The sequence below is a fragment of the Macaca thibetana genome, chromosome 2 (assembly GCF_024542745.1).
Source record: "Macaca thibetana thibetana isolate TM-01 chromosome 2, ASM2454274v1, whole genome shotgun sequence".
Taxonomy (NCBI): domain Eukaryota; kingdom Metazoa; phylum Chordata; class Mammalia; order Primates; family Cercopithecidae; genus Macaca; species Macaca thibetana.
The window spans coordinates 143,503,954-143,524,735 of NC_065579.1; the positions used below are offsets into that span (position 1 = coordinate 143,503,954).

General features: G+C 52.3%; 1 protein-coding gene across 1 annotated transcript in view; it reads right to left on the minus strand.

Moving 5' to 3' along the window:
• The window catches only part of WNT7A (Wnt family member 7A), a 57,957-nt gene extending 41,085 nt beyond the window's left edge, over positions 1-16,872 (minus strand). The window contains exons 1-2 of the mRNA XM_050781749.1: positions 16,498-16,872; positions 11,700-11,926 (exon numbers count right to left, since the gene is read on the minus strand). Of these exons, the coding sequence (XP_050637706.1) occupies positions 11,700-11,926; positions 16,498-16,568 (298 nt within the window). The 5' untranslated portion in view covers positions 16,569-16,872. The remainder of the gene's footprint in view (positions 1-11,699; positions 11,927-16,497) is intronic.
• Between the last annotated feature and the right edge of the window lie 3,910 nt (positions 16,873-20,782).

The window sequence follows — 20,782 nt, forward strand, 5'->3', positions numbered from 1 at the left end:
TGTCTTCCTTGTTCCATCTGCCTGCTAAGGGGCAGGGAATGTAGCGCAGGAGGTTTTAAAGCAGAGCCCTGGAGGTGGATAAATCTGGGTTTACGTCCTGGCTCCCTTTTCCTGGCAGTGGGACCTTGAGTGAGTTAACTCACCTCTCAAGGCCTCAGTTTCCTCATTTGTAAAGTGGGAATAACAAAATATCTACCTCCCAGGGTTGTTGGGAGGATTAAATAACCAAATGCACATGACAAGCTCAGCCTGCACTCGGTAAGGGACCAATAAACAATAGCTCTTACTAGATGCATTATTGGTTAGCACCATATCCATCAAGCCACGGCTCCAAAGTTCCCTACTCTGAGGTGCCTCCCAAATGTCCCTTCCCTCCACTTGTGGCCCAGCACCCTGTCCATCCTTATTTTGTACTGAATTGAATGATCAGTCTCTCACCGCTAGGCTGTGGGGGCCTGGATTATTTATCTGTGAAGCCTCAACAGTTGAATGAATGAATGTGCATGTGAAAGCAAGTGTGTGTGTGTGTGCATGTTGCATGCGCACGCACGCCTGCCTGCCTGCCTGTCTACCATATGAAAGCTGGGAAGAGAACATTATAACAAAAGACTCATCTCAGAGAATAGTGTCAGGAGAGCTAAAACCCAGGATGAACTGAGGCTTGCAAAAAAAAATGCAAACGAGACAAAAAGTCCTTTGTTAGCTGCATTCTAAGCAAGAATAAGGAAAGAATAGGTCTTTTGCTTGGGCAAGATGGCGCATTGTTAAGAAATGGCAGAGAGAAAATGGAGCTGGCCCGCCCCTTGCTTCTGTCTCTCTCACTGGAAAGGTTTTCAAATCCATCCTTCTAAGCATTCACCAGCTCACCAGACATATGTTGCACTCTCACAGCCCTAGATGAGTAAAATGATGGAGTCCTTTTTGCAAGATGTGGGGACTCCTAGACGTAGGGATCCCCAGACATGGGACCCTCAGCCCAGGCCATCACCTTGGGGAGAGGAGAGAGCTGCTCAAGTGACTGCCCAAGAGAAGTGGCGACAAATTCTACAGAGGCAGAAGCCCAGAAATGCATCAGAGTTTCCCAGATTGTAGACAGAGGAGGGTGGACTCCAGGGGTTGACTCCTAGGTCATTGTGCCCATCCCTGGAAAAATTCCGGCAGGGGGGTACCAAACAGGAGGCCATGAGCATGTGGAAAAGAATGCACCCATCCCCAGCAGCACACGGCGGGAAATCACCATTTCTTTGCCGATGATAATGCTGGAGACATAGCAACTTTCTGTGTGTGCAAGGAATTTGATTATCTTCCTACATCCTGTCTCTCCTCTGATTAAATACCTCTGACAACTTCCCTCCCAAGCAAACCCCCTGAGGCTGGTCCCAAAACCCTGCAGGATGCCTGGTCCCACCTCTTCCCCCAGCCTCTTTACCCTCCCTACCCTACGCCCTGCAGTCCCTCGTGCCAAGCCACTCTGGATCCCAGGGCTCCTGTTTGGGTCACCCAGCCAAGCCCTTCCTGCTGCCACTCCCCTTCCCCTCCTGGGTTGTGGACGGCCGCTACTTCAGGTGACCCGTACAGGCAGCTTCTGTGCTCATCTCCCAGTGCCTATTTCTCTTCCACTAGATCCTCAGAGCACTTTTCAGCCTTGTCTTCCTAGTGTGTCCCCGCCGGACAGCAAGTGCCCTGGACAGAGCCTGCACCCCAGCATTTACTGCAGAGATTCTAGTAAATACCTGTAGGATGAAGACGTGAATAAATGAGTGGACATACAAGTGGAGGAGTCTTATCCCATGAATGTTTAACTTGCATAAATTGAACGAAATGTACCAGAAAAAAAAATATTATATACTTATATTGTGAATATATACACTTCATTCTATACACTGCATATATATACACACACATATATATACACACATTGCCATATATACATTTTACATGTATGTGCATGCTTTCCTGTACTTGTATGGAAACACAGGTATTCTGAATTTTATGCATGATTGAAGGGATTTTCAATGGTAATGTGGATTAGAATGGATTTCACTGCCCATGGCAATGTCAGAAGTGAGGATGTGCCTCTTCTGTACCCTTGGGGAAAGCTATGGAAATTGGTGATAGGTGGATATACTTTTTGGTAGATTCCAAGTTGATGTATAAACCACATTCTGAGTATGGTCAATCTGTGAGGGTCTCCAGGGTGATATTCCCCAGTGTGTGTGCCCCTGAAGAGCAGCTCCACTAGACAGTCAGTGAGTCCAAGGATGGAAATGAGTGGACCCTCCAGATTGAGTCAGCTCAAGCTGCTGTCTTGTCCGCAGGACGTTTCAGCACCTTTAATATGCTGGCAGGCATCCTGACTCTCCAGGAGCAGGCAGTATAACATGCTGAGTTCCCCCATTTTAAAAGGACACCCATGGGAATGTCCTTTTCTCCCCAGGGCAGCTGGCAGTAGGCAGTGGGTGGAGCCTGGGAATGGTGATCTGCTGAGCAGACCCTGGGCACAGCTCCTCTTGAATCATGCCATAACGGTCTTTCCTAGGCACTAGACCTAGTCAACATTTTTATCCCATTTTAAGCCAATGCAGAGATGGGCAGGAGAGCTAACAGAATGGTTGATCAAATTGACATTAAAAAGATCTTGATGAGTGAGACTGCCCAGCTAGGATGGATCTCAAAGAAAATGTGCAGAAATGAACATGCAGTTTCGTATTTGGGGTGAGAAATGAACAGCAGTCACTCACACGACAGAGAAAATGGAGCACCTACTGTGCATGAGGTGCTCCCAGACCCGGCATTCAGAAGATAAACAAAGCAAGGCCTGTCTTCAAGGGCTCAGAGCAACTGGGGCCATACAAGGTAGAAAGGAGCTGGCCTGCCTGGGGGCTATGCACTTCTTCACGTGTTCCATGAGGACCTACTGTGTGCCAGGCCCCAGGACAGATGCTGGAAGTATGGGGAGAAAAGGATCAGCAGATCTGGGCCCCATGGAGCCTCATGATGGCAGAGAAGACTAATGTCAGATGGGTTCTTACAAAAGTAAACAAAGTCACTTCCAAAAGTGGTGAGTGCTTTAAAGACAACCATGCAGGGTGCCCTGTCGGGGAAGAGTGGAGGATGCTGTCTTGGGCAGGATGGTCCAGGAAGACCTCCTCCAGAAGACCACCTCCAGGAGGTCTCTTGAGTGGAGACCTGCATATGCAGGAGAGGACAGGTTGCCCACCATCACTCAGCGGCTTCTCCCAAGTACCCTCTGTGTCATCTTCTGCTGCAGAGAAGAGTTGGGGCAAGGGGCTGCTCTGGTACTCATGGTGTCCCTAGATCCACTGAGCACCCCAACGGGGACTGTATCCTCCATGTCCCAGGCACTGGATCAGAGGCCCCTGATCCCTCACAGAGCTGCCTTCTGGCCAGAGAGACACACAATAATAACAACACAGCTACGATGTATGGGCACTTCCTGTGTGCCAGGCACTGTTCTGAGCGCAGTAAGCAACCTCATCCTCCCACCACCTGTGAGAATGGTGCCATTATCACTCCCGTTTGGTCAAGGCCCACTGTTGGTAAATGACCAAGCGGGAAGCGTCAGGGCTGAACCACTACACATCGCTGCACAGATGAGCAAGTTAGAGAATACATCCTGGAGTAACAAAGTGACATAAAGAAAAATGCTACACAGTGAGAGTGGACAAGGACAGGCGGTGTACACTGGAGAGGAGGTAATGAAGCTTCTCCGAGGCCTGACAGGTGAGCAGAGGATAGAAAGACAGAGGGAGTGAGTCAAGCTGGCAAAGAGCATCCAAGCAGAGGGAACAGTGAGGAAAGGCCCTGAGGTGGGAGGGACTTTGGCATAGGTCCATAAAGGAGCAGGGAATGGGTGTGCATTTTATTCTCAGAACAACAGGAAACCGCGGGAGGGTTTTACACGGCAGGATGCCACACTCAGAGCAACACGGAGAAGATGTCATGCTGGATGGCTGCATAGGTTGCAGGATGAAAGGGAGGAGGTGGGGTGCATTTGGAGGTTGATGTCATTGTTCAGGCAGCAAGTATCTGAAGATGGCGGTTTGAATAGGGAGGTGGTGGTGAAGGTGGTGAAAACTGGACAGATTGGGGTATATAGTTTGGAGGTAGAGTCAAAACGGTCAGCTTAGACTGGTAATCACCAAGAAAATCTAGAGCGTGGGTCCCCGGTTCCTTGAGCTTGTGTGCATATGACACGGCACACAGGCCTCCTGGAAGCGGGGAGGGGATGTTACCAACGGATAACAATGTGCCAGGCTCTTACACCCCGTATCATGTAATGCCACTACCACCCAGTAAGGTGGGTGCTTGGCTCCCCCATTCTGCAGACTGTCAGAAAGGTGAAGTACTCACTTAAAGTCATCTGCAAGGTAAGGGTGGGGCTGGGATGCAAACCTGGCCATGTGACTCTGATTTCAGTACTCACTTGGCAGCCCCACACCTGCAACAAGACAAAGGGTTCTCAAATACATAGCAGACTTGAGAATCTCACCTGTGGCAGGATCGCACAAACAGAAGAATCCCTCCAGCGAGGGGGGACTCACGACCGATTTCAGCTCTGCCACGAAACAGCCACATGATCTTGGACACCCTCTGCCTGGCTCATAGCCTGTCTCCCAGGAACAAGATGGAGGTGGACACACTTTCTTTCAGGGGTGCCAAGGACCCAATGAAGTGACGGATGAGAAAGGGCAGTCTTGGCTCCTGGTCCACACTGATCCTCAGTGAAAAGACACAAGATAGAGTGAAGCCCCCCACAGCCCACTCATCCTGAGGAACCCACTCATCCTGAGGAACCCACTCACCCCGAGGCATTGCCTGGTCTAACCCTGGTTTCCCTGCACTGTGACTACAACCACACTGGCCAAATCCAATGGGAGAACCCACAACCCAACAGAAAAATGGGGACAAAGCATGAAGAGATAACTCATGGAAGAGCGAACATGCACAGCCAGTAAATACAGGAGGAGATTTCAACCTCATCACTTCTCAGGGAAGTGCAGATCAGGATGCTGTTGAGATTGTCTTTCTCACCCACTCACTGGGCAGACATGCAGCTGGCCAGTCCCAGGGTTGGAGCTGCGCCGCCACTAGGGGAGGAGCTTGGCACAATAGCAATTCAATCCAACCAAAATGAAGTCATTTACTTTGGGGGAAGATCTCCATATGATATATTAAACATAAATAAACTAGGGAATGGGAAACTCAAGATTCAAGATAGGGAAAGCGTAGCCAGGGAGGGAGAGGCAGGGGAGACATGAGGGAGGCTCACAGAGGTGGATGACAAGTTGTGTTGGGGGTGAATTCGAGGGAGGTCACAGTATTATTTAAGAAAAGCAAATGGCCGGGTGCAGTGGCTCACACCTGTAATCCCATTGCTTTGGGAGGCCAAGGCAGGATTGCTTGAAGCTGGGAATTTGAGACCAACCTGGGCAACACAGTGAGGCCCCTGTCTCTACAAAACAACAGAAAAGAATTAGCCAGGTGAGGGGGCGTGTGCCTGTAATCCCAGTGGAAGGATTGCTTGAGCCCAGGAGGTGGAGGCTGCAGTGAGCTATATTTGCACCACTGCACTACAGCCTGGGTGACAGAGCGAGACCCTGACAGAAAAGGAAAGGAAGGAAGGAAGGAAGGAAGAAAGGAAAGGAAGGAAGGAAGGAAGGAAGGAAGGAAGGAAAGAAGGAAGGAAGGAAGGAAGGAAGGGACAAAGGGAGAGAGAAAGTGAGAGAGAGAACGTGAGAGAGAGAGAAAAGGAGAGAGAGAGAAAGTGAGAGAGAAAGAGAGAAAGAGAAAGAGGGAAAGAGAGAGAGGGGGAGGAAAGAAGGAAGGAAGGAAGAAAGAAAGAAAAAGAAAGAAAGAAAGAGACAAAGAGGGAGAGAGAAAGTGAGAAAGAGAACGTGAGAGAGAGAGAAAGGGAGAGAGAGAGAAAGTGAGAGAGAAAGAGAGAAAGAAAGAGGGAAAGAGAGAGAAGGGGAGGAAGGAAGGAAGGAAGGAAAACAGAGAGAATGGAAGGAATAAAGCAAGGAAGGAAGAGAGAAAGAAAGAGGAAGAAAAGAAAGAGGGACAAAGAAAAGAAAGAAAGAGAGAGAAAGAAAGAGAGAGAGGAAGAGGGAAACAGAGAGAGGGAGGGAGGGAGAGAGGAAGGAAGGAAGGAAGAAGGAAAAGAGGGAGAGAAAGGAAGGAAGGAAGGGAGAAAGAGAGAGAAAGAAAGAAAGAGAAAGGAAAGAAAGAGACAGAAAGAAAAGAAGAAAGAGAAAGAAAGAAAGAAAGAAAGAAAGAAAGAAAGAAAGAAAAAAGAAAGAAAGAAAGAAAGAAAGAAAGAAAGAAAGAAAGAAAGAAAGAAAGAAAAAGAGAGGGAAGGGGGAGGGAGGGAGGAAGGGAGGAAGAGAGAGAGAGAAAAAGGAGAGAAAGAAAGGAAAAAGGAAGGAAGGAAGGAAAGAAAGAAAGAAAAGAAAGAAGAAAGAAAGAAAGAAAGAAAGAAAGGAAGGAAGGAAGGAAGGAAGGAAGGAAGGAAGGAAGGAAGGAAGGAAGGAAGGAAGGAGTCTAGAGGGAAGTGAAGGCCTTCTTATACCCCACCGCAAGGGTCACACTGTGCCTTGGTAGCAGTTGGTCAAACCGATGTGGGGCCACACACCCCACTCAAATAATCCCTGGCATTCAAGGGTCTTGACAGCTAGCCTGCCATCTCACAGGCGACTCCCTGAGCCATTGTCTCCTGAGGCTGCAGGCCCCTGTTCACTCCCTCCATAGCTCTCACATGACCATGTCTTTGCTCTGTTGTTTCCTCTGCCTAGGATCCCACTCACTGGTAAATTTCTCCCCACCCTCCAAGTCCCAGATGAAGGGCCATCTCCACTGTCCAGACCCCTCCCTCCATCCCGAGGTCTCACTTCTGAGAGCCCACCACACCCCCTATGCCTCTCCCTAAAGCCTGAACCATGCTGCACTCTGGTCACTCATTGCTGTGGACTGAGTCAATACCTCAGAGTGTGACTGCATTTGGAGACAGGAAATTTAAAGAAGTATTATAATTAAGTTAAAATGAGACTGTTAGTGTGGGCCCTAGTCCTATATGACTCGTGTCCTTATAAAAAAGGAGACCAGGACACAGGAGATTCCTGGGGCACATATACAAGAGGAAAGGCCGTGTGAGAACCCAGGGAGAAGGTGACAAGCCCAATAGAGAGGCCTCTGAGAAAGCAGCCCTGCTGACAACTGGATGGCAGACGTCCGGCTTCTGAAACTGGACAGTACATTTCTGCTGTTTAAGCTACCTGGTCTGCGGAGATTTGTTCTGGCAGCCCTAGTAGACTAGTACACTCGTGAGCAGTTCCTCTTCCCTGAGAGATGGTCTGGGTGGGGCTACCTGGCTGGACCAGAAAAAGCACTGTTGCCCTTGGCCACTGTGATTAGTTTGGGATGGGCACACAACCAAAAGTAAAGCCCCATTAGTTGGTCCAATCTGAGTGAATCTTAGAACTTCTGCAAGTGCTGCTAGAGAAAGGCCAAGGCTCTTTCTGGGGGTGCTTGAACCTGGAAGTTGTGTCACTGCAGGTGCAAAGGCCGTCCTGCTGGTCCTGGGGTTGATGGATGCCAATGCTACCTCTGCTCCTGTCCATTTCGAAAGTCAGCACTATGCCCTGGCTCTCCAGTTCCTTAAGCATACATAAGTCCCCCTTTTACCAGAGGTGGCTTGAATTGGGGTTCAATTTCTAACATGCAACGGGACTTTACCTGGTACATGCCCATTGCTGCCCCTCAGCTCTATGCAGGAAACCTGAACACTCAGAAGGGAGCCAAGCATGGGATAAAGAACTCTTCCTCTTCAGTCACAGAGCTCCAGCTGGTCTCATGTCCACTCTGAATACAAGATTACACTTCCCAGCTTCTCTTGCAGCTAGATGTGGCCATGTGACTAAGTTCTGGCCAATGATATGTAAGCAGAAGTATGGGGTGGAACTTTGGGAAGTTTCTCTTTAAAGGCAGACAATGGGTCCTGGTGTTCAAAGTCAGGACTTGATGGCCACAGCTCCAAAGGCCAGATCCTCACCCCTGCAAGACAGCCGTTGTTAGCTGGTCATTCCCAGAAAGTGGCAACCCCATGGGGGTGAGAGCACTGAGGAGGAGCCCAGTGACCCTAAATGTGATGCTTGCTTCCTGATGTCCTGGAGCAGGACACCTTTCTACATATGAGGAAACCTAAGCTCAGGGCGGTTTCAGACTGTCGGGGCTCTCATCTTGATTCATCTTCCTCTTCCCACTGTGACTACCCTAGAAGTCCAGACCAGAGTGACTCCCTCCTTCCTTAGCAGGCCTTTAGGTTGTCACCCTCCCTCCCTCCTAGCTGGCCCTTAGTTTGTCACTCTCCCTCCTTCCTGGCTGGTGGCTTTCAAAGCAGGTCTCCATGGCTATCACTGAGGCTGAGCCACCATCACCTCCTTCCTGGAAGACTCAACCAGACTCCTGACTCCCACTGCCATCCTACCCTGCAGTTCATGCTTTTCCCAGTAGCCAGACTGATGATGCTAAACCCGAAGTCGGATGCTGTCCCTCCCTTATTGTCTCCCCTTCAGAAGGTCTCCATTCCCATGAAGGGAAATCCAGATCCCCTGCCCTGGCCTGAGGGATACTGCACCATCCAGCTCCTGGCTCCCTGAGCCTTCCCCTTCAGCCTTCCTCACTCTCCTCCAGCCACCCCAGGCCCCTTGCTGTTCCTCAAGCCACCCCCAAGCACGTTCCACCTCAGGGCCTTTGCACCTACTGTTCCCTTTGCCTGACATGTTCTTCCCCCAGACATGCCCATAGCTCACCTCCCTCACAAATCCAGCGCCCTTCCCTGGCCACACACACTGGAACAGGAGCCTCCAGCCACAATGGACACCCAATAACTTGGTGAATGCATGAATAAATCAACAAGTATTAAAATGAATGAATGACCTTTTACCCACTCTTTCATGAATCTCCTAAAATTCCTATAAGGTTGAATGGATTCCTATTCCTATTGGGGGGTATGGATTCAACCAGAGACATGACCCTCATTGGGAGTCCTGAATGCAAGTCAATGCATAATATATGCATATCAACATATATTATGTTGCCACTTTTGTGGGCCAAAAATCATTTCACAGTGGCAATTTCATAAGTTTAACCTATCCTCTGGCAGTCACTCCCACACTCAAAATTCTCCAACGGCTCCCGCTCAGAAATTCAAACTTGTTAAATTGACCCTACATACCTCCTGGCTCCAGCTCCTACTTCCTTCCAGGCTCCCCGGACCAACTGCCCTGCATCGCTATCCCAAGGATTTTCTTGGGCACCTCTCTTTGCTGGAATTCCACCAGCCACCTCTGCCTGCCAAGCCCACTAGAATGCCTTTTGCCACTGGCCTCTGCTCCTCCCTGGTGTGCACTGGCAGTATTCCTCCTCAGCCTCACTTCTACAACCATGGCCAGCTGGGGGCTGCTCAACAGGAGGGGATCCTTGTCCAGGCACTGCCCTGCACTGTAGCCCTCCTGCTGCGCCCCAGACCTCTGTGGGGACTATTCCAATGCCAGCCGATATACTGACTGTTCTGAGACTGAAAGTTATGCTGGAATGAACCCAGTCCTGAGAGGCCCTGCCACTCACTTTTGTTGACTTTGAGCAAGTCCCTTTTGAGCCTCAGTCTCCTCATCTATAACATCTTACATATCAGAAGTCACAAATTTAAAACAATGCTGGAACCCATGCCTGGGTCCCAGGAATGGGGTGTGTGTGTGTGTGTGTGTGTGTGTGTGTGTGTGTGTGTGTGTGATATCTGAGTAGAAGAAAGCACAAAAACCAAAAACCACAAGTGACAAGCAAGGGGAAGCTCACAAGACAGATTAGGCAACCTTAACTGGAGTCTCAGTGTTGATGCCACTCACTATGTGACCTGGGACAGTCCCATTCTCTCTCTGGGCCTCTGTTTCCACCTAAAAAGTGAGCCCTGGAATTGGGAAGAGGGAGAAGCAGGGCAGATGGTGCAAGGCAAAAGTCTACACAACAAAGATCCTGGAAAAGGCTTACCTCCGGAAAGGTCTCTGCCAACTTCACCAGTGGCCCAAAAAACTGGTTGCTGGTTTGCACCTCTGTCAATAAACTATTGGGGTGGTATGGATTCAACCAGAGACCTGGCCCTCACTGGGAGTCCTGAATGCAAGTCGACGCACCTGCAGGACCCCATACTGAGATCCTGTCTGCAGTTCTGTAAGGTGCAAATAAGAAGGCACTCACAGAATATGGTGACAAAACCAGGCCTGCTGCAGGGATGGGTAAGGCCTTCCAAAAGGCAATGGGAAGAAAGTGTTCAGTGGCAAGCGTGGGAGTGAAGCCCCTGCCCTCATGAAGCTGACATTGCAAACCAGTTCAGAATGGTTTCAGACAGTGTGAAGTGCTTGGCTGATGGGATGGAACTTTGAGGTGAGAGGGGACTTTTGACAAGGTTGCAAAGGTCCAGAAGACCTGGACAGGGTCAGGGGCACGGGGCTGAGGAAAGGAGCTAAGGCAGAAGAAATAGCTGGTGTCCAGCATGGTGTGTTTGGGAAAAAGAACAAGGCTGAGTGAGCAGGTGAAGAGGGAAGATGGAAGCAGAGGTCAGCAGCAGCTAGATGAGCAGTGGGGATTTCATTCTGATGCAAGAAAGCCTCCAGAGGGGTTTAAGCAGCACAGTGACATGATCTGATTTCCATGTAAAAGGATGATCCTGCCTGCTGGGTGCAGAAGGGACTGCAGGATGGCCAGGAGCAACAGGGAAATGAGATGGGGGAGCATGGGACAACCTGGGAACCCAGACGTGACAGCAGGGTGACCTAAGCAGGAGGTGGCAGGGATGCCCAAAGATATCCGAGGCTGACCTGGCTTTCAGGGAAGTTCACAGTGCAGAAGCCAGCCTGTGGCAATTTCTGGTCCCCTAATGCACATGCACACAAGCCAGAAGACACACAGCATGGCCTCCTACCACTGACCAGGGCCTCCTGGAGACCAGCATTGCTCTCTCTGACCCTTTTCCACCAGACTTTTGTTATAATTGCTTCAGAAGTTAAATGTGTGGCTCAAAACTCTACGTGTATGTATGTGTCTGCACGCACCATTCCCATAAAACAGTTTCAAAGTCAAAAGCCCACAGGGATCAAGCGGATCATGTCACAGGATTGCACAGGCTGGGCAGCAGTAGGGAGTGGTGGGGACCGTGGCAGTGAATGGGTTGCCCATTCACTGCTACAACTAAAGGGAGCTGTGTTCTCAGTTTCAGGTCTTTGCAACCATGTGGGCACACATGTAAATTATGAGTAGATCTGCCAACTTTTCAAAAGAAACCGGAAATTCCTATATTTTAGGTGAAACAAGTTTTAAAATCTGGGCTTCAATTCAAAACACAGCATCAGCACTGTATCAGAGGTTAGCATTTGGGTCACTGGTTGCTGGTTTGCACCTCCGTCAATAAACGATTGAGGGGGTATGGATTCAACCAGAGACCTGACCCTCAATGGGAGTCCTGAATGCAAGTCAATGCACATGCAGGACCCCACACTGAGGGACATTCTAGTAGGGGCAGGCAACGGAGTTCCACAGGGTACCTGAGAGTATTCTGGTGTCCCTATAGCCTGATGTCTCTATAACCTGTAAGACTCTGCTGGGGTGTTTGGGTGAGCACATACCCACTTTCAGCTCCTTCCCAAAGACGGTGCGCTCTCCCAGTGCAGAGCAGTTCCAGCGGCCATTGCGGAACTGAAACTGACACTCGTCCAGGCCCATTTGCGAGCCTTCTCCTATGACGATGATGGCGTCGGGCCGGCTCTGGCAGATCGCCCGCTGTCTAGGAGCTAGGCCTGGGATCTTGTTACAGATGATGCTTGCGCCCAGAGCTACCACTGTGGAGAAGCCACTGGAGGGAGAGACACAGAGAGATGGAGCATTAGGCCAGCAAGGGAGCATGGACTAGGAACCCTTCCTAGGTGTCCAGCACTGGCCACCCCACTGCCCCCAGCAGTGGTCTCCCAACTTTTTTGATCCTGCACCCCTAACTCATGTCCATTCGAATAGAAACCCTATAATTTCTACATAGGCTCTTGTATCAATGCGTATACTCAATATCAGTGAAACACACACACTTGATTTTTGTTTTAGAAACAAGAAAAGATGATGTATGTCACAAATATTACATTGAGGGAAAAGGCAAGTTGCCTTTGAGTTTATGGTAGGATGCAATTGAGATGAAGTTCAAAAGCATGCAAAAGAAACCCTATGTTGCTAGGGAATCATCTCTTTGGTAAAATTGTAAAGGCAAGCAAGGAAATGATGACTTCAAAGTCTCATGCAGCAGGTGCCTCTGAAGGAGTGATGGGTGTGCAGATGTTCACTTTAAAAAAATCTGTTTTTTAATGTATATGTAACATATACTCTCATGTATGTATATGTTTTATTATTGGAAAAAACCTTAAAAAGTAGTTTTAAGTAGAAGTCCTGGCATTTTCTTCCTGCTGTCAATGGAGTACACGTATCCCACTCCGGGCATGACTGGCTTAGAGGATGTGTGTGACTATTATGAGGGCAATTCCTATCTTCTTCAACTATTCACTGACATGTATCAGATACCCATCATGTGCCAGGTACCATGCTAGGAGACAGCTATGCACCTGACAGGCAAGGTCCTGCCCTCAAGGAACTAGGGAGGGTGACAACACAGGTGTCACAAATGAATAAAATAGGCCATCTCTGACAATGATATGTACTATGAAGAAAGTAAAGGAAGATGCTGGGATGGCAACCAGGGTGTGCAGGTGGTGAGGAAAGTGAGGGCCACTTTAGTTGAGGTGATCAAGGTGGACTTCCTTGAGGAGGTGACATCAGAACAGAACAGAGATCTGAATTGCCAGGAGGCATCTGTGGGAAAATCTGGAGAAGGGTATTCTGTGCAGAGGGAACAGAAAATGCAAAGTTCTAGGAGACAAGCTCGAGGTCTTCAAGGAATAGAAAGAACCCATGGAAACTGCTACAAAACCAGGGCTTGAGATGCAGGAAGATCCTGGGGAGAGGAGATGGCTGAGGGCTGGCATTTTCTCAGGTGCATCAGGCAGCACGAGGAAGCACTGAAGGGTGTAAGCACGACCTTGACATGACCTGGTGGTCCCCGCTCCATGGAAGAAAGACCTGCGGGGTGCCAGAGCAGGAGCAGAGGGACCGGGCAGGTTAGGGTTGGTGATGGCTTGGCTGGTGGCAGTGGTAGGGCTGCAGGTAGAGCCACTGGGCAAGTGCCTCGTCCTGGGGCTCAGCTATGGGCAGTTGTTCTGGAGTTGCAATTTGTTAGAGCGAGGTTCTCCTGTACCAATAACTCGAGGAGGTGATGTGGACCCATGCCCTCCAAGAGCACAACTGATCACTCCTGCCACTTCCCTAGGCTCCTGCCACATGCCAGCCTTCTCCCTGCAGCAGGCACTCTGTCCTTGCTGGCCTCTCTCCCTGGAAGTGCTCTCACCCCTGATCTTCACAAGCTTGGCTTCTTGTCATTATTCACATGACCTCAAGGGTCACCTCCCTGACTAGCCCAGCTAAGGGAGCCTCCCTCCCTTCCCTTCCCCTAATAAATTTCCATCACAATCTCTGTTTTGTTTACTGGATATTCTTGATTACTCATGTTCTACTTTCATGTTTTCATGTATGTGTTTTTAATTTGCATGCTCACTTGATCACTTGTCTTCTTCCTGAGAGGATGAGCTCCCTGCGGGCAGGGAGGCTGTCTGCTGGTTCACTAAATGTCTACCAAATAAATGGATTGTGGCACTTCAAAGATGTGGCTCCGGGTGAGTACCTATTACATGGCAGGTGCCCCCAAATATGCATCAAATGCATCAGTAAACTTGGGCAGTGTCCCTACTATGTGCCAAGGCAGTATGGTGGGTGCTGCCACAAACAGCAGCTCATGTGACCTTTCCACACAGCCCTGTGGGGCAAGAATCATCATATAAATTTCAAATATCTGAAAATTGAGGCTCACAGAGGTTGGGACCCAGAGGAAGGTTCTCAGCTAGCAGGTGTTGGAGGTGGGACAGCCTGGCTTTGCATCTGCATCTCAGCCCTAAACCAGAGTCTAACACACACTAGAATGCTGGGAATGTCTGAGGAAGCAGCAGCGTGAGAAGATTAAGTGGAGATGCTTTGGCATCATTTGTCAGGAGGACCCTCTGAGCACCTAGCTGGCCACCAGGAAATTTCTACACCAGCAGAGAGTGGATGGATTGGCATACTGGGGCCAAAAACTCATAGGTACAATAGACTAGCCCCTAAGGGTCTGGCCTAGGTTCCCATCTCAGCTTTCCTCACTTATTAGTTGTGCGATCTTAGGCAAGTTTCCTTCCTTCTGCACTTCAGTTTCTCCATGGCTAAATTAGGGTATTGATAACTAGTCTCCACCTAATTGGCTGCTATGAAAACCGCATTTGCTAGAACATGGAAAGTGCTTAGAAGGTGCCAGGCACATAGTGAGTGCCCATAAATGTGGTGGCGGTGTTGTAATTATCACCATTCTTATTGGATCTGATTGTGGCAATAGGCTAGTGCGAGTAATAGAACTATCCGAGTGAAATAAGAATACCACAGATGCCCCACCATCAACCAGAAGCGGGTAGAGCCCAGTCACATGTGGGGAAATGGAAAAACCTAGGGACGTTGAGACTTCACCCCTCATGCCCACTATATAGATGAGTAGCCCGAGGCACAGGGAGCAGCAGCGCCTGGCCTGAAGTCACCTGCAACTCCCACCTCCCCGACCTGGACCTCTCCCCACCCCAGAGGGCAGCTTGGGGCGGAAGGGCAGCACCCTGCAGGACTCCCTCCCTCCCTCCGGGGCAGCTGGGCCCCCGCAGGGCCAATCCGGGTAGGCCGCGGCGCTGGCGGGAGAGCGGCCCGCGGGCGGGCGGGGCGGCCAGGAGAGGTTATTTTCTGCTGTTTTCCCTTTCTCTCTCCCCCTCCACCCGGGTCCCTCCTCCCCGTTTCTAATTAAAAAGGAGATAAAGCCACACGCGGTCCCAGCCAATCGGCCTGACCGGCTTCCTGGATGCTGGATGTGCGCGGGGCGGCGGGGCGGCGGGGCTCGGGCCAAGATGAAGATTAAAGCAGGGGAAAAAGAAAAGCCACCCAGACGCGGGCGAATCAATAACACTTAAAACACACCGGCAGGCTGGCGGTACTGGCGCGAGCCCCGTAGCCGCCTCTTCGCCGCTGGTCGGGCTGGCGGCCCCTGGTCTGCTCTGCACGCACCTGCTCGCGGCAGCGGCCCGACAACTTGCGAAATCCCCGCTCCAGAGACGTGGACTGGGGAAGTGACGGGGTAGGGGGGTAGTAGTGACAAAACACAAAGGATCCTCACACACACCCCCTAGCCGCAGCCCCTGCGGTCCACCGCTCCTCAAAAGGGGCGGTAGGGGGTTCACTGATGGGGGGTGGAGGGGCAGGGTGTTCGAGACCTACCAAGCGGGCCCTTCAGCGCCAGAACCTCTATCCATGCCTAGACTCCCCTCGCCCCCCCGCCGCCCACTGCTCCGAGCTTCACACGCGTTATGTCTTAAGTACAAAGGGTGACCGGCTTTGCACAAGCAGCTCCAGGACTCGTCCCGAGCTGCCCCCTCCCACCTTCCAGCCAGAGCGCCCCCGAGCACCACCTCCACAGAAACGCTGGGTGAAGCCAGAGGGCTGCTCGCGCGCCCGGCAGCCTCTGCTGCCCAGTTCAAGGGGGCGGGGTGTCCCGCCTCTCTCTAGCGCTTGTCTCCCTCGGTGTCTCGGGCCGCCTCTTGTCCCACCTTTGTGTGTGTTTGTTGGGGGCGGGACGTGCTGTCCCCTTGGCCCGGGAAGGGGCTCTGGGAGTCTAAGGGTCCCTGGAAATCGAGTGGTGCCAAGGTTCCGAGCGGCAGTTTATGTTTTTGCCAGCGAAAGTCCTTCCCCCTGGGTACCTGTTCCCTGTTTGCACGGACCGGCCCCGCCAGCCACCTGGGGACTGCTCAGTCTGTAGGAGCGGCTGTGCCGCGCCTCCTGAGAGAGTTCCTCTCGGGCTCCGGGGACTGAGCTCCCCGAGAGCGGCTGTGGACCTGGCTTGATGTTCCTGCTAGACCTGCTGTCCCTATGCCGGGGTCCGAAGGGTCCCCGGGATGGGCTGAACCTTTGCAGCAGCTAGCCCTCCCCCAGAGTCCCTCAGGCTGGAGCGTCCCTACCGGCTGTCTCTGGTCCTGGGAGATTCCAGACTCAGAAGTCCTCAGGATGGCCAGTCCCCCTGCCTATATCTCCTGGGGCGTCCGCCTGAGGGGGGCCTTTGTGCGTCCACCGCTCCCACACCGCACCCACCCGGCCTCTCAGAGAAGCTGTGGAAGTTGGTGGCCGGCAGAGGCTCTCAGGCGGCACACCTCCCTCCCCGGGCCGTGCCAACTTTGCCAAGACACGCGCGGAAAGGGCGCAGGCAGCCCTTACCCGATCCGGAGGTAGACCATGCCCAGGCTGAGAAAGAGGTGGCCCAGGCAGCGCCGCGCTTTCCGGTTCATAGTCCCGGTTGGCCGCCGGGGCCGCGGGCCGGGCTGTGCTGATCCCGCGGGCCGGCCCCGGCGGGGCAATCAACATAGCCCGCCCGGGAGGCGCGGGCCGAGGCGTCCCCGGGGCCGTCTGTCCGTGCGCCCGTCTGCGCGCTCGGCGCCTGAGCCTCGCCAGGAGCGCGGGAGCCACGGAGCGGGAGGAGGGAGGGAGGAGCGAGCGCGGCGTGGGGCGACGCCGGGCTGCGTGCGAGCGACCGGTGCAAAGTGTGCGAGACGCGGGTAGTGCGGGGGCGCTGCTGCCTCCCGCCCCCGCCCCTCCCTCCTTTCCCCCGTCCCTCCCCCACCCCCTCCCCCGCCCGCCTCCCCGGAGCGCCCGCCCCGCGCCCCTGCGCCCGCGGGACAGGGCCGCCTGCACCAGGCGCGCGCTTGTGCCTTTCCATGCGCGCTCCCGGGGGCCCCCTCCCTGCTCTGGGGTGCAGGTGGGAGGCTAGCGAGCACAGCCTGTTTGGAGGCAGGAGGAGCCCGCTCGTCCCTCACCCGTCACTAACTTGCAGGTTGCAGGGCGAGTGGGCGTTGAGAGGCTGCCCTCGGGTGGAGTGGACCAGACTCGGCCGAGAGCCCTAGTGCCTTGGTCTGCTGCCCCGCTCGCTCAAGCCCGGAACAGGGAAATGGGGCTGACAGAGCACACCCCAGTTCCCCAACCCCAGCTTCAGGGGAGGGCGCCCCCTTTCGCGGAGCGACTGGCGGACTGGCTCAGCGTATTTCTTCCCTACCCCCACCTATTCGAGGGTGTGGCAGGGGGTGGCAGAAGATACTTGGGCAGCCCTCTCTGGGATCCTGCTGTTAGCCGACAGACGGAGTCGGGCTGAGGCCCAGGCACTCCGCGCGGAACAGCAGTGGGGCGCCTGAGCCGCGGGAGTGTGAGGGGCGCAGCTGGCCGCTCAGAGCACGCTCGCGGCGACACCAGGCGGACGCGGCGGGTGGTGCACCTTGGCCTCGCTCCCGGGAACAGAAAGCTTTTAAGTGCTCTGGCCTATCCCAGGGGGCTGACCCCCTACTTTGGTGTACACCCCATTCAGTGAGCAGGGGGAGTCTAAGTGTCACTGGAAATTGGGTGGTGCCAAGACTCCGAGCGGCAGTTTATGTTTTTGCCAGCGAATGTCCTTCCCCCGGGTACCTGTTCCCTGTTTGCACGGACCGGTCCCGCCTGCCACCTGGGGGATGTCCAGTCTCTAAGAGCGGCTGTGCCTGCGCCTTCTGAGAGTGTTCCTCTCGGGCTCCAGGCACTGAGCTCCCTGGGAGCGGCTGTGATCCTGGCTTGGTGTTCCTGCTGGACCTGCTGTCCCTATGCCCGGGTCTGGCAAATCTGAACTCAGGTTTCAGCTGAAGACACCGAGGCTCAAGAGGGTGAAGGTGTTTGCCCAGAGTCAACAGCTAGTGAGTAGCAGAACCATATGGGAAACAAAGTATGCCCAACTGTAGTAATCTCCTGCACCCAGGCTTGCCTATCCTTCAAGATTGCCTTTCTAAATTACACACACACACACACACACACGCGCCACCATTCAGGCATTCACTCACATTCCATATTCTGTGCCAACCACGATGGTGGGCACCGTGGACATAAGGAAAAAGAAAGGCTAGAGTCTTTCCTCTTGGGGCCAGGAAGGAGGCAGATCATAAGTGAACAAGAACAGGAGTTACAGATAGTAGACCATTAAGCAGGGTGATGGGAGAGGGAATACTGGGTGTTGGAGGGTTAATTTTAGATCTGAGGAGGTGGCATTTGAGCTGAGGCCTGAAGGACACAGCATCAGGGGTCCAGCACTGCAAGAAGGGTACCAGCAGGTGCAAAAGCTCAGGGGTGGGCATAAGCCCCAGAGAGGAGATGGTGGGCTATGATAGAGAGAGAGAGAAGGCCTGAGCTTGAAGGGAGATGGGCTACGCAGATCCACAAGGCTGTGTGGGCACGTCAAGGAGCTTGGATTTCAGTGGTGTGTTCAGTTGGGGACATTGGAAGGATGAAGAAGAGGGTGACTGATCTGATTTGTGTGTTCAAAAGCTCCCTGTAGCTGTCCTGTGGGAACACACTGCGGGAATGGGAACAGGTGAGTAAAGTGCACCGTCAAGCAGACCAGAGAGGAGATGACAGTGGGGATCCAGGTGAGACATTGGTGGTTTTGGGTTAGGGTGGTGCTCTTAGAACATGACCACAAAATTATTTGACACTCCTCCCATGAAGAAGTGGGTTCTCTGTGCTCTCCCTGCGTGAATCTGGGTGGGCTTGTGACGGCTTCCACCGATAAGATGTAGTAGAAGTGATGCTCAAAATTACAAGTCTTCATGATAAAAGACAATGCAGTCTTTGTTTTGTTGGCTGGAGCACCAGTGCTGGGGCCCTGAGCCACCATGGTAGAGGCCTAGAGGCCACCAGGCTGTGAGGAAGCCCAGGCATAGGCAGAAGACACCTGTGCTTGCTCCAGCCCATAGTCCCAGGTGAGTTCAGCACTGGAGTCACCTTGCTCAGGTGCCAGAAATGTGGGTGAAGGTACCCCCACCATCGTGTCATGCTGGCTTTGTGTCTGCCAAGCTAAGGCATGGTGGACGGTGGCTGTGTAGTACACCCAGTGTACCCTGCCCAACTTCCTGAGCCCTATAACTTGTGAATATGATTGTTTTACACCACTAAGTTTGGAGGCGGTGCTTATTACACAGCAGTTGTAACTAGGACAATAAGGGTGGAAGTGGGGTGCAGAGAGGAGAAAAGGACCCAGGATACGGGGCGGGGCCTGTGTCTTGCACAGACAGGACTTAAAAGGATTCAGGGGAGAGGGTGGAGGGGTACAGAAAGAGAAAGAGGAATGATAGGTGACCCCGATGTTGGCTGGAGCATTTGGGTGAATGGAGGTGCCTTGTAATGATCTGGAGATGGTTGGAGAAGCTAAGGGTTTGGTAAAGTAAATCACAAGGTCTGTCCTGGCCATGTTCTTCCTTCTGGCATTCTTCCTCCTCCTCTTCCTCCTCTTCCACCCACAGATGCAGTCAGCACAAGCCCTGAGCAGTCTACCTCCAAAGAATGTCTCAAATATGACCTTTATTTTCTGCATCCACCATCATTCCTAGACCAAAGTTTCACTCATGTCGTGAATGCTGGGATGTACTTGTGATCCAATGTCAGGCCAGGTGCTAGGCACATACCAACAGCTCAGTACAGGTGCTGGGTGCATTGGAAGGTGAGGGAGGAGGAGGAAGAAGAGGAGGAATACAGGAGGGAAGAATATGGCCAAGACAGATCAGTAGATCAAATAAACCCAGTCTCTGCCCCTCCTGGAGCAACCCATCTGAGGACCGATTTCATGATCAAACATATAGGTAGCACTATTACATGCCAGGCACTGTCATTTACAGCCTCAGCGTATCAACTCACTGAATCACCTGAAAATGCCAAGAGGCAGGTGCTCCACTTGTTGATATCATTATCACAGCCATCATTATTTGATAGTATGAGGAAAGTGAATCAGGGAGGGACTGAATAAAGTACAAAATTCCCACAGCCAGTCCATGGCCGAGCTGGGCTTCAAACCTAGAGAATACTGATTTCAGCATCTGCTCTTAATCTACCCCCCAGCCCCATTCGGCTGCGTATCTAATGGAGGAGGGCGAAAGACTTGGGACACTCCAGCAGGAAACAAGGTGTTAGGCACCAAGATGTGTGGTGCGCAGAGGGCTGTTGGAACACAGAGGAGCTCCTCATCCAGTCTCAGGGGATCAGGGAAGGCTTCCTGGAGGAAGTGTTCCTAAAGTGGGATCCTAAAAGAATGAACTGGTATTAAGCAAGTAGAGTTTTTGAAACCAGAGGAAACAGGGCCACAGAGGTTCAAGGTGCCTGGATATTGGGGTGTTAGAGGGAATAAGGGTGGAAGGAGATATGCAGGGAAGAGGCCCCATAGGGAGTTTAGGGACACAGGGCATATTAAGAGGGGCAGGGGTGTTACATGATCAGGTTTATGTTCCACAAGGTTCATGGTGGCTGTCGTGGGAGCCAAAGGAAGAGGCAAGAGAGGAGGGCAAGTCAGGAGGTCTCAATATTACCTGTGGGAGAGAAGGCTTACCCTGGACAAAACGGTGGCAGACGGCGGGGAGAGAAGGGGGTGGATTTGAGAGCGAGTTTGAAGGCAGGATAGACAAGATGGGGAAGGCCTCCAGGACAGTGTCCTGTCCTGTGA